This window comes from Crinia signifera, chromosome 19 (assembly GCF_055691185.1).
Source record: "Crinia signifera chromosome 19, ASM5569118v1, whole genome shotgun sequence".
Lineage (NCBI taxonomy): Eukaryota > Metazoa > Chordata > Amphibia > Anura > Myobatrachidae > Crinia > Crinia signifera.
Genome location: NC_139226.1, coordinates 3,041,687 through 3,055,947, shown reverse-complemented (window position 1 = coordinate 3,055,947; position 14,261 = coordinate 3,041,687). Strand labels below are relative to the sequence as shown.

Genomic DNA, 14,261 nt, shown 5'->3' with positions numbered 1-14,261 from the left:
AGGCTGCGGTGCAAGGCTGGCCTCTGCATGATGCTGGGACACAGCATGGGTAAGGAGCAGGACTGCAGCCGGGGGAGCACTTAGTCCCAGGCTGCGGTGTAAGGCTGGCCTCTGTATGATGCTGGGACACGGCATAGGCAAGGAGCAGGACTGCAGCCAGGGGAGCACTTAGTCCCAGGCTGCGGTGTAAGGCTGGCCTCTGTATGATGCTGGGACACTGTATAGGTAAGGAGCAGGACTGCAGTTGGGGGAGCACTTAGTCCCAGGCTGTGGTGTAAGGCTGGCCTCTGTATGATGCTGGGACACAGTATAGGTAAGGAGCAGGACTGCAGCCAGGAGCACTTAGTCCCAGGCTGTGGTGTAAGGCTGGCCTCTGTATGATGCTGGGACACCGTATAGGTAAGGGAGCAGGACTGCAGCCGGGGGAGCACTTAGTCCCAGGCTGTGATGTAAGGCTGGCCTCTGTATGATGCTGGGACACGGTATAGGTAAGGAGCATGACTGCAGCCAGAGAAGCACTTAGTCCCAGGCTGTGGTGTAAGGCTGGTCTCTGTATGATGCTGGGACACGGCATAGGTAAGGAGCAGGACTGCAGCCGAGGGAACACTTAGTCCCAGGCTGCGGTGTAAGGCTGGCCTCTGTATGATGCTGGGACACAGTATAGGTAAGGAGCAGGACTGCAGCCAGGTGAGCACTTAGTCCCAGGCTGTGGTGTAAGGCTGGTCTCTGTATGATGCTGGGACACTGTATAGGCAAGGAGCAGGACTGCAGCCGGGGGAGCACTTAGTCCCAGGCTGTGGTGTAAGGCTGGCCTCTGTATGATGCTGGGACACTGTATAGGTAAGGAGCAGGACTGCAGCCGGGGGAGCACTTAGTCCCAGGCTGCGGTGTAAGGCTGGCCTCTGTATGATGCTGGGACATGGTATAGGTAAGGAGCAGGACTGCAGCCGGGGGAGCACTTAGTCCCAGGCTGCGGTGTAAGGCTGGCCTCTGTATGATGCTGGGACACAGTATAGGTAAGGAGCAGGACTGCAGCCAGGTGAGCACTTAGTCCCAGGCTGTGGTGTAAGGCTGGTCTCTGTATGATGCTGGGACACGGTATAGGTAAGGAGCAGGACTGCAGCCAGGTGAGCACTTAGTCCCAGGCTGTGGTGTAAGGCTGGCCTCTGTATGATGCTGGGACACGGTATAGGTAAGGAGCAGGACTGTAGCCGGGGGAGCACTTAGTCCCAGGCTGCAGTGTAAGGCTGGCCTCTGTATGATGCTGGGACACTGTATAGGTAAGGAGCAGGACTGCAGCCAGGAGCACTTAGTCCCAGGCTGCGGTGTAAGGCTGGCCTCTGTATGATGCTGGGACACTGTATAGGTAAGGAGCAGGACTGCAGCCAGGAGCACTTAGTCCCAGGCTGTGGTGTAAGGCTGGCCTCTGTATGATGCTGGGACACTGTATAGGTAAGGAGCAAGACTGAAGCCAGGAGCACTTAGTCCCAGGCTGCGGTGTAAGGCTGGCCTCTGTATGATGCTGGGACACTGTATAGGTAAGGAGCAGGACTGCAGCCAGGAGCACTTAGTCCCAGGCTGTGGTGTAAGGCTGGCCTCTGTATGATGCTGGGACACGGTATAGGTAAGGAGCAGGACTGCAGCCAGGAGCACTTAGTCCCAGGCTGTGGTGTAAGGCTGGCCTCTGTATGATGCTGGGACATGGTATAGGCAAGGAGCAGGACTGCAGCCAGGTGAGCACTTAGTCCCAGGCTGCGGTGTAAGGCTGGCCTCTGTATGATGCTGGTACACGGCATAGGTATGGAGCAGGACTGCAGCTGGGGGAGCACTTAGTCCCAGGCTGTGGTGTAAGGCTGGCCTCTGTATGATGCTGGGACACGGTATAGGTAAGGAGCAGGACTGCAGCCAGGAGCACTTAGTCCCAGGCTGCAGTGTAAGGCTGGTCTCTGTATGATGCTGGGACACGGTATAGGTAAGGAGCAGGACTGCAGCCAGGTGAGCACTTAGTCCCAGGCTGTGGTGTAAGGCTGGCCTCTGTATGATGCTGGGACACGGTATAGGTAAGGAGCAGGACTGCAGCCAGGAGCACTTAGTCCCAGGCTGTGGTGTAAGGCTGGCCTCTGTATGATGCTGGGACATGGTATAGGCAAGGAGCAGGACTGCAGCCGAGGGAGCACTTAGTCCCAGGCTGCAGTGTAAGGCTGGCCTCTGTATGATGCTGGGACACGGTATAGGTAAGGATCAGGACTGCAGCCGGGGGGGAGCACTTAGTCCCAGGCTGTGATGTAAGGCTGGCCTCTGTATGATGCTGGGACACTGTATAGTTAAGGAGCAGGACTGCAGCCAGAGAAGCACTTAGTCCCAGGCTGTGGTGTAAGGCTGGCCTCTGTATGATGCTGGGACACGGTATAGGTAAGGAGCAGGACTGCAGCCAGGTGAGCACTTAGTCCCAGGCTGCGGTGTAAGGCTGACCTCTGTATGATGCTGGGACACGGTATAGGTAAGGAGCAGGACTGCAGCCAGGTGAGCACTTAGTCCCAGGCTTCGGTGTAAGGCTGGCCTCTGTATGATGCTGGGACATGGTATAGGCAAGGAGCAGGACTGCAGCCAGGTGAGCACTTAGTCCCAGGCTGTGGTGTAAGGCTGGCCTCTGTATGATGCTGGGACATGGTATAGGCAAGGAGCAGGACTGCAGCCAGGTGAGCACTTAGTCCCAGGCTGTGGTGTAAGGCTGGCCTCTGTATGATGCTGGGACACTGTATAGGTAAGGAGCAGGACTGCAGCCAGGAGCACTTAGTCCCAGGCTGCGGTGTAAGGCTGGCCTCTGTATGATGCTGGGACACTGTATAGGTAAGGAGCAGGACTGCAGCCAGGTGAGCACTTAGTCCCAGGCTGTGGTGTAAGGCTGGCCTCTGTATGATGCTGGGACACGGCATAGGCAAGGAGCAGGACTGCAGCCAGGTGAGCACTTAGTCCCAGGCTGTGGTGTAAGGCTGGTCTCTGTATGATGCTCGGACACGGCATAGGTAAGGAGCAGGACTGCAGCCGGGGGAGCACTTAGTCCCAGGCTGCGGTGTAAGGCTGGTCTCTGTATGATGCTGGGACACGGCGTAGGTAAGGAGCAGGACTGCAGCCGGGGGAGCACTTAGTCCCAGGCTGCGGTGTAAGGCTGGTCTCTGTATGATGCTGGGACACGGCGTAGGTAAGGAGCAGGACTGCAGCCGGGGGAGCACTTAGTCCCAGGCTGCGGTGTAAGGCTGGTCTCTGTATGATGCTGGGACACGGCATAGACAAGGAGCAGGACTGCAGCCAGAGAAGCACTTAGTCCCAGGCTGCGGTGAAAGGCTGGCCTCTGTATGATGCTGGGACACGGCATAGGTAAGGAGCAGGACTGCAGCCGGGGGAGCACTTAGTCCCAGGCTGCGGTGTAAGGCTGGCCTCTGTATGATGCTGGGACACGGCGAAGGTAAGGAGCAGGACTGCAGCCGGGGAGAACTTAGTCCTACTGACTACAGGAATGTACCTATTGACTAGTGTCAATTAACCCAAAATGGCCACTGACCAAGCTCTGCATTGGTAGCTTACCATTAGCAGTGCTTGGAGATGCTGGGCTCAAAGCAGGACAGGCAGAGAAAGGCACGACATGTGACGTATTATTGTAAGATGAAGAAACCACCAGCTTAAAGACAAAGAATATTTATTGCTCACAGACTTTATAAAAAATAAAAAAGACAGTCCGTCACTAAAGGTGCTAGGGACTATTTCACAGCAGCATCTATACTCCGCCTCAGAAGTAATCTCCCCATCACCACTCACAGCCCCAGTACCCAGGAACCGGCATTTACAATTCTATATCACACAGATTCTAAGTATTTCTATGATTGCGCCATATACTGCTTAGGATTGGTAGATCAGACCAGCTATGTTACAACACATACAGATTACATTACAAAAGGTGCAACCCATTGTCCCCTCATACAGTATATCGGTACATGATATTACATTGTCTACTGCACACTTTACCTAGAGTAACACATTTCAATAAGACTGGACTGCACTGACATCGCACTAGGAGGATACCGGACCAGCACCAGACTTCACACTAGGAGGATACCAGACCAGTACCAGACATCACACTAGGAGGATACCAGACCAGCATCAGACATCACACTAGGAGGATACCGGACCAGCACCAGACATCACACTAGGAGGATACAGGACCAGCATCAGACATCACACTAGGACAGGGCTGGGCAACACCGGCCCTCCAGATGTTGATGAACTACACATCCCAGGATGCTTCGCATTAGTTTTGCTATGTGGCCATGCTGAAACTGATGCAAGGCATGCTGGGATTGGTAGTTCATTAACATCTGGAGGGCCGGTGTTGCCCCGCCCTGCACTAGGAGGATACCGGACAAGCACCAGACATCACATTAGGAGGATACAGGACCAGCACCAGACATCACACTAGGAGGATACTGGAGTGCACCAACCAGTATCAGACGGCCCTGTTATCACACTAGGAGGATACTGGAGTGCACCAACCAGTATCAGACGGCCCTGTTATCACACTAGGAGGATACAGGACCAGCACCAGACGGCCCTGTTATCACACTAGGAGGATACCGGAGTGCACCGACCAGCATCAGACGGCCATGTTATCACACTAGGAGGATACAGGACCAGCACCAGACGTCCCTGTTATCACACTAGGAGGATACCGGAGTGCACCGACCAGCATCAGACGGCCCTGTTATCACACTAGGAGGATACCGGAGTGCACCAACCAGCATCAGACAGCCCTGTTATCACACTAGGAGGATACCGGAGTGCACTGACCAGCATCAGACAGCCCTGTTATCACACTAGGAGGATACAGGACCAGCACCAGACGGCCCTGTTATCACACTAGGAGGATACAGGACCAGACGGCCCTGATATCACACTAGGAGGATACAGGACCAGCACCAGACGGCCCGGATATCACACTAGGAGGATACCGGAGTGCACTGACCAGCATCAGACGGCCCTGTTATCACACTAGGAGGATACAGGACCAGCATCAGACGGCCCGGTTATCACACTAGGAGGATACCGGAGTGCACCGACCAGCATCAGCCGGCCCTGTTATCACACTAGGAGGATACCGGAGTGCACCGACCAGCATCAGACAGCCCTGTTATCACACTAGGAGGATACTGGAGTGCTCTGACCAGCATCAGACGGCCCTGTTATCACACTAGGAGGATACAGGACCAGACGGCCCTGATATCACACTAGGAGGATACAGGACCAGCACCAGACGGCCCGGATATCACACTAGGAGGATACCGGAGTGCACTGACCAGCATCAGACGGCCCTGTTATCACACTAGGAGGATACAGGACCAGCACCAGACGGCCCTGTTATCACACTAGGAGGATACAGGACCAGGACCAGACGGCCCTGATATCACACTAGGAGGATACAGGACCAGCACCAGACGGCCCGGATATCACACTAGGAGGATACAGGACCAGCACCAGACGGCCCTGTTATCACACTAGGAGGATACCGGAGTGCACTGACCAGCATCAGACGGCCCTGTTATCACACTAGGAGGATACAGGACCAGCATCAGACGGCCCTGTTATCACACTAGGAGGATACCGGAGTGCACCGACCAGCATCAGCCGGCCCTGTTATCACACTAGGAGGATACTGGAGTGCACCGACCAGCATCAGACGGCCCTGTTATCACACTAGGAGGATACCGGAGTGCACCGACCAGCACCAGGCGGCCCTGTTATCACACTAGGAGGATACCGGAGTGCACCGACCAGCATCAGCCGGCCCTGTTATCACACTAGGAGGATACTGGAGTGCACCGACCAGCATCAGCCGGCCCTGTTATCACACTAGGAGGATACCGGAGTGCACCGACCAGCATCAGCCGGCCCTGTTATCACACTAGGAGGATACCGGAGTGCACCGACCAGCATCAGACGGCCCTGTTATCACACTAGGAGGATACTGGAGTGCACCGACCAGCATCAGACGGCCCTGTTATCACACTAGGAGGATACTGGAGTGCTCTGACCAGCATCAGACGGCCATGTTATCACACTAGGAGGATACTGGAGTGCTCTGACCAGCATCAGACGGCCCTGTTATCACACTAGGAGGATACTGGAGTGCTCTGACCAGCATCAGACGGCCCTGTTATCACACTTGGAGGATACTGGAGTGCTCTGACCAGCATCAGACGGCCCTGTTATCACACTTGGAGGATACAGGACCAGCACCGACCAGCATCAGACGGCCCTGTTATCACACTAGGAGGATACTGGAGTGCACTGACCAGCATCAGACGGCCCTGTTATCACACTTGGAGGATACAGGACCAGCACCGACCAGCATCAGACGGCCCTGTTATCACACTAGGAGGATACTGGAGTGCACTGACCAGCATCAGACGGCCCTGTTATCACACTTGGAGGATACAGGACCAGCACCGACCAGCATCAGACGGCCCTGTTATCACACTAGGAGGATACCGGAGTGCACTGACCAGCATCAGACGGCCCTGTTATCACACTTGGAGGATACAGGACCAGCACCGACCAGCATCAGACGGCCCTGTTATCACACTAGGAGGATACTGGAGTGCACTGACCAGCATCAGACGGCCCTGTTATCACACTTGGAGGATACAGGACCAGCACCGACCAGCATCAGACGGCCCTGTTATCACACTAGGAGGATACTGGAGTGCACTGACCAGCATCAGACGGCCCTGTTATCACACTTGGAGGATACAGGACCAGCACCGACCAGCATCAGACGGCCCTGTTATCACACTACTAGGAGGATACCGGAGTGCACTGACCAGCATCAGGCGGCCCTGTTATCACACTAGGAGGATACCGGAGTGCACTGATCAGCATCAGGCGGCCCTGTTATCACACTAGGAGGATACCGGAGTGCACTGATCAGCATCAGGCGGCCCTGTTATCACACTAGGAGGATACCGGAGTGCACTGATCAGCATCAGCCGGCCCTATTATCACACTAGGAGGATACAGGAGTGCACCGACCAGCACCAGGCGGCCCTGTTATCACACTAGGAGGATACCGGAGTGCACCGACCAGCATCAGACGGCCCTGTTATCACACTTGGAGGATACAGGACCAGCACCAGACGGCCCTGTTATCACACTAGGAGGATACTGGAGTGCACTGACCAGCATCAGACGGCCCTGTTATCACACTAGGAGGATACTGGACCAGCACCGACCAGCATCAGACGGCCCTGTTATTACACTAGGAGGATACTGGACCAGCACCGACCAGCATCAGACGGCCCTGTTATCACACTACTAGGAGGATACCGGAGTGCACTGACCAGCATCAGACGGCCCTGTTATCACACTTGGAGGATACAGGACCAGCACCGACCAGCATCAGACGGCCCTGTTATCACACTAGGAGGATACTGGACCAGCACTGACCAGCATCAGACGGCCCTGTTATCACACTAGGAGGATACTGGAGTGCACTGACCAGCATCAGACGGCCCTGTTATCACACTTGGAGGATACTGGACCAGCACCGACCAGCATCAGACGGCCCTGTTATCACACTAGGAGGATACTGGACCAGCACCGACCAGCATCAGACGGCCCTGTTATCACACTACTAGGAGGATACCGGAGTGCACTGACCAGCATCAGACGGCCCTGTTATCACACTAGGCGGATACAGGACCAGCACTGACCAGCATCAGCCGGCCCTGTTATCACACTAGGAGGATACCGGAGTGCACTGACCAGCATCAGACGGCCCTGTTATCACACTAGGAGGATACTGGACCAGCACCGACCAGCATCAGACGGCCCTGTTATCACACTAGGAGGATACTGGACCAGCACCGACCAGCATCAGACGGCCCTGTTATCACACTACTAGGAGGATACCGGAGTGCACTGACCAGCATCATACGGCCCTGTTATCACACTAGGAGGATACCGGAGTGCACTGACCAGCATCAGACGGCCCTGTTATCACACTAGGAGGATACTGGACCAGCACCGACCAGCATCAGACGGCCCTGTTATCACACTAGGAGGATACTGGAGTGCACTGACCAGCATCAGACGGCCCTGTTATCACACTAGGAGGATACTGGACCAGCACCGACCAGCATCAGACGGCCCTGTTATCACACTAGGAGGATACTGGAGTGCTCTGACCAGCATCAGACGGCCCTGTTATCACACTAGGAAGGACATTTGTATATAACCTCCTATCAGAGATTCTATGAACTGTCCCAAATGCGAAAGCAGATTACAATCTAAATACCACATACAGTGGTTCCCAAAGTGTTTTCAATCACGGCGCACATGGGAGAAAAAGTTTCTTATTGAGAAATTTCAGGAAAAAAATATGAAATGAAATAAATTGTGTTTATATGTCATCCTTATGTCTATTTACGTGGGACGGGACAGGATTCACTGACTGCGTGTTCCCATAGTTTATGATTGACAGCTCCCAGCACTGGTTTTGCCTATTACAATGACTATAGATAATTTGCATTTCTTCTGGACCACCCGCTTGCAAGGGGACTTAGGCACAGTTTGGGAACCACGGCCATGAACATAAGAGCATTGCACTGACTAGAACAAGCTGATACACATTACTGTACACATACTGACAGTACATGACACCTATGGCCAATTCCTTACAACATGGTGTTTATCCCGTGTGCCGGACGTATGCTGGTGCTTACCTGTGGTGTATGAACCAGAGACACAAGGTCCAGGGAACTTTCCCGGCATTATCTATCTCCAACAAGCTAAATCTATTGAGGCCAATACCCACCTAGTACAAGAACCATGTTCCTGTAATTAGAGTTAACAGGCACGCATGTCAATCGTTACTTGTAATAACATGAAACAGATGCGCAGGGCTCTCAAACCAGGGATGTCACTGAAACAACAATAATATATCACAGACTAATGGGACATATATATATATATTTACAACGTGCAGTTTGCCTGTAAATGATTGAGCTTTCAAATAATAAAGGTCTGTTTCCCCGGCATATTCTGGCTGTATTCCATCACACCAATACAGGAGGGTGCGTGAGGTGAGGTACAGTTATAGGGCGTAACAGGTGAGGCACAGGGTGTTTGGGATGATATAAATAGTGTATGGCGTGTGATTCAGGGAGAGAAATCGTGATATACAGGGTGTAATGGTAGTGATATAGGGTGTAGCAGGAGTAATACAGGGTGTATGGTGATGTACAGGGTGTAGCAGGAGTAATACAGGGTGTATGGTGAGGTAACGGGTGTGATACAGGGTGTAGCAGGAGTAATACAGGGTGTATGGTGATGTAACGGGTGTGATACAGGGTGTAGCAGGAGTAATACAGGGTGTATGGTGAGGTAACGGTAGTGATATAGGGTGTAGCAGGAGTAATACAGGGTGTATGGTGAGGTACCGGGTGTGATACAGGGTGTAGCAGGAGTAATACAGGGTGTATGGTGAAGTAACGGGAGTGACACAGGGTGTATGGGGTGTGACACAGGGTGTACCGGGTGACATGCAGAATGTATGGTGAGGTAACGGGTGTGATACAGGGTGTATGGTAAAGTAATGGGAGTGACACAGGGTGTACCGGGTGTGATACAGGGTGTACTGGGGTGTTATACATGATGTATGGGGAGATAACGGGAGTGATACAGGGTGTACCGGGTGACATACAGAATGTTTAGTGAGGTAACGGGTGTACCGGGTGTTACACAGGGTGTATAGGGTGTGACACAGAGTGTACCGGGTGACATGCAGAATGTATGGTGAGGTAACGGGTGTGATACAGGGTGTATGGTAAATTAATGGGAGTGACACAGGGTGTACCGGGTGTGATACAGGGTGTACTGGGGTGTTATACATGATGTATGGGGAGATAACGGGAGTGATACAGGGTGTACCGGGTGACATACAGAATGTTTAGTGAGGTAACGGGTGTACCGGGTGTTACACAGGGTGTATAGGGTGTGACACAGAGTGTACCGGGTGACATGCAGAATGTATGGTGAGGTAACGGGTGTTATACAGGGTGTATGGTGAAGTAACGGAAGTGACACAGGGTGTACCAGGTGTTATACAGGGTGTATAGGGTGTGACACTGGGTGTACCGGGTGACATGCAGAATGTATGGTGAGGTAACGGGTGTATGGGGTGTGATACAGGGTGTATGGTGAAGTAACAGGAGTGACACAGGGTGTACCGGGTGACATGCAGAATGTATGGTGAGGTAACGGGTGTATGGGGTGTGATACAGGGTGTATGGTGAAGTAACGGGAGTGACACAGGGTGTACCGGGTGACATGCAGAATGTATGGTGAGGTAACGGGTGTACCGGGTGTTATACAGGGTGTATGGTGAAGTAACGGGAGTGACACAGGGTGTACCAGGTGTTATACAGGGTGTATGGGGTGTGACACAGGGTGTATGGTGAAGTAACGGGAGTGACACAGGGTGTACTGGGTGTTATACAGGGTATATGGTGGAGTGACACAGGGTGTACCAGGTGTTATACAGGGTGTATGGTGGAGTGACACAAGGTGTACCAGGTGTTATACAGGGTGTATGGGGTGTGATACAGGGTGTATGGTGAAGTAATGGGAGTGACACAGGGTGTACCATGTGTTATACAGGGTGTATGGTGGAGTGACACAAGGTGTACCAGGTGTTATACAGGGTGTATGGGGTGACATGCAGAATGTATGGTGAGGTAACGGGTGTATGGGGTGTGATACAGGGTGTATGGTAAAGTAATGGGAGTGACACAGGGTGTACCGGGGTGTTATACATGATGTATGGGGAGATAACGGGAGTGATACAGGGTGTACCGGGTGACATACAGAATGTTTAGTGAGGTAACGGGTGTACCGGGTGTTATACAGGGTGTATGGTGAAGTAACGGGAGTGACACAGGGTGTACTGGGGTGTTATACATGATGTATGGGGAGATAACGGGAGTGATACAGGGTGTACCGGGTGACATGCAGAATGTATGGTGAGGTAACGGGTGTACCGGGTGACATGCAGAATGTATGGTGAAGTAACGGGAGTGACACAGGGTGTACCAGGTGTTATACAGGGTGTATGTGGTGTGACACAGGGTGTACCGGGTGATGCAGAATGTATAGTAAGGTAACGGGTGTTATACAGGGTGTATGGTGAAGTAACGGGAGTGACACAGGGTGTACCAGGAGTTATACAGGGTGTATGGGGTGTGACATGCAGATATGGGGGGAGTACCGGGTGACATGCAGAATGTATAGTGAGGTACCGGGTGTTACACAGGGTGTATGGTGAGGTAACGGGTGTACCGGGTGTTATACAGGGTGTATGGTGAGGTAACGGGTGTACCGGGTGTTACACAGGGTGTATGGTGAGGTAACAGGGGTACCGGGTGTGATACAGGGTGTACCGGGTGACATGCAGAATGTATGGTGAGGTAACGGGTGTACCGGGTGTTATACAGGGTGTAGGGTGAAGTAACGGGAGTGACACAGGGTGTACCAGGTGTTACACAGGGTGTATGGGGTGTGACACAGGGTGTACCGGGTGACATGCAGAATGTATAGTAAGGTAACGGGTGTATGGGGTGTGATACAGGGTGTATGGTGAAGTAACGGGAGTGACACAGGGTGTACCGGGTGTTATACAGGGTGTATGGTGGAGTGACACAGGGTGTACCGGGTGACGTGCAGAATGTTTAGTGAGGTAACGGGGGTACCGGGTGTTATACAGGGTGTATGGTGAGGTAACGGGGGTACCGGGTGTGATACAGGGTGTACCGGGTGACATGCAGAATGTATGGTGAGGTAACGGGTGTACCGGGTGACATGCAGAATGTATGGTGAGGTAACGGGTGTACCGGGTGAGGTACCGGCAGAGGCACCGGGCAGACAGGAAGGATACGCTGCGGCGGGCGGCAGAGCCCGGATCCCGGGGTGTGAGGCTGCGGAGGAGTTCGGGGGTGGAGGCACGGCGGTTGCGGGAGGAGGGGGAGGCCCCAGCACCCCGGTCCCGGCTCCGGTGGGTGCGGCGGATTTCAGGGCCGGTTTGTGCGGTAAACTCATGGCCGGAGCGGGCTCAGGGGCTGATCCTCATGGGAGCGCAGCCTGAGGGCACACCGGAGCCGCTGGCGGTCAGGGGTATGAGGGGAGATACCGGCGGATTTTCCTCACTCACAGACCGGAGCATCCAACATGGCGCCGCGTCCGCCTCCAGCAGTCCGGCAGGACGGACAATCGGCAATCTCCGGAATCGCTCGGTTCTGCTCGGAGCGGTGTCACCGGAGGAAGATCGGCAATCTCCGGAGACGTTCGGAGCGGGGACGGAGTCACGGGACTAAGATCGGCAATCTCCGGCATCAGCGGGTGCGAGGGCGGAGTCACGGAGACAGCTCGGCAATCTCCGGAGACAATCGGCTTTGTCCGGAGCAGCAGCCGAGTTACGCCGACCTTGATAGAGATCTTGAGCGACGTCCCCCAGGGGTGGGCTTTAGCGAGATGGGCGGGGTTTCCGACTGCTCCCGGACAGCAGGGGGCGGGGACAGAGATCCATTTCGGCAAGTTTCGGAAGCAGTCGGCTTTGACTTGAGCAGCAACACGGAAATTGAACCCGCGTCACCGGAAGCACATGAGTGAGAAGCTCCGCCCATTATTTTGCCTGGTGCACCAGAATATTAATCATGTGTTACTAGTACTGCAGGGGATATGCTGGATCCTGGTCATACTGGGACACACATTAGTGTTCTGCACACACCCCCAGCATGGAATACCTGGCACACCTGAGCCTGGTCAGGCACTCTACAGCCATTACCCAGGTGCCCATGCAGGCATCTACGTGATGCACATGTGGACTGTTCAGGACGCGCGCACTCACTTCAGGCACTGGTATACTCATGTTGGGAAGTATGGGCGGTATAATTCATGACGCGTTGAGTGCAGGGCGGCGGCACTGTATACTTCCCAGCATATTGGGAGCTGAGCGGTGGTACTGTATACTTCCCAGCATATTGGGAGCTGAGCGGTGGTACTGTATACTTCCAGCATATTGGGAGCTGGGCGGTGGTACTGTATACTTCCCAGCCTATTGGGAGCTGAGCGGTGGTACTGTATACTTCCCAGCCTATTGGGAGCTGGGCGGTGGTACTGTATACTTCCCAGCCTATTAGGAGCTGAGCGGTTGTACTGTATACTTCCCAGCCGATTGGGAGCTGAGCGGTGGTACTGTATACTTCCCAGTCTATTAGGAGCTGAGCGGTTGTACTGTATACTTCCCAGCCTATTAGGAGCTGAGCGGTTGTACTGTATACTTCCCAGCCGATTGGGAGCTGGGCGGTGGTACTGTATACTTCCCAGCATATTGGGAGCTGAGCGGTGGTACTGTATACTTCCAGCATATTGGGAGCTGGGCGGTGGTACTGTATACTTCCAGCATATTGGGAGCTGGGCGGTGGTACTGTATACTTCCCAGCATATTGGGAGCTGGGCGGTGGTAATGTATACTTCCCAGCATATTGGGAGCTGAGCGGTGGTACTGTATACTTCCAGCATATTGGGAGCTGGGCGGTGGTACTGTATACTTCCCAGCATATTGGGAGCTGGGTGGTGGTACTGTATACTTCCAGCATATTGGGAGCTGGGTGGTGGTACTGTATACTTCTTTGCTAAGATCAAGTGCAGTATCTGTTCTTATCAGTGGGCCTGGCAGAAGAATAGTGAAGAGCTGGACTGCATAACTACTGCTCCAAATGGGCGGAGGTGCTGGGATCGCTTATGCTCGGGCAGGGAAAAGTCTGGCTGAGTTATTTCACCCTGCCAGGGAGAGACAACATGGCCTCCCCCTACTGGTAAGGGGAGAAACATTGGGCCTAGTAGATGGCTCTCTAGATGGGGTTTGTAGCCCGATAGAGAGAACGTGAAAAGCCTGGTTTGGTATCCATGCCCAGGGAGTGGGGAAACGCGGAGACTGTGTAGATTGCTCCCATTCCAGAGGTTTGTAGCCTCTGATGGGGAGACAGTGAACAGCCCAGCTTAGTACCTGTACTTGGGATGCAAGAAGCATTTGTGCAGAAGATGAGAAATCGTTTGCTTGAAGCCCGAGGTGTAATATGCCCCCAGGGAAACTCGAGGGTGCCTGAAACTACACTGGTGGCCTTCCCGCTATGCACAAGTATGGCTCCTGCACTGCA

General features: G+C 53.8%; 1 protein-coding gene across 1 annotated transcript in view; it reads right to left on the bottom strand.

Annotated features, from left to right (window-relative positions):
- EIF4G3 (eukaryotic translation initiation factor 4 gamma 3) overlaps positions 1-12,490 on the bottom strand; it is a 99,498-nt gene extending 87,008 nt beyond the window's left edge. Inside the window, exon 1 of the mRNA XM_083162366.1 lies at positions 11,981-12,490. Within this exon, the coding sequence (XP_083018492.1) occupies positions 11,981-12,141 (161 nt within the window). The 5' untranslated portion in view covers positions 12,142-12,490. The remainder of the gene's footprint in view (positions 1-11,980) is intronic.
- Positions 12,491-14,261: the final 1,771 nt, after the last annotated feature.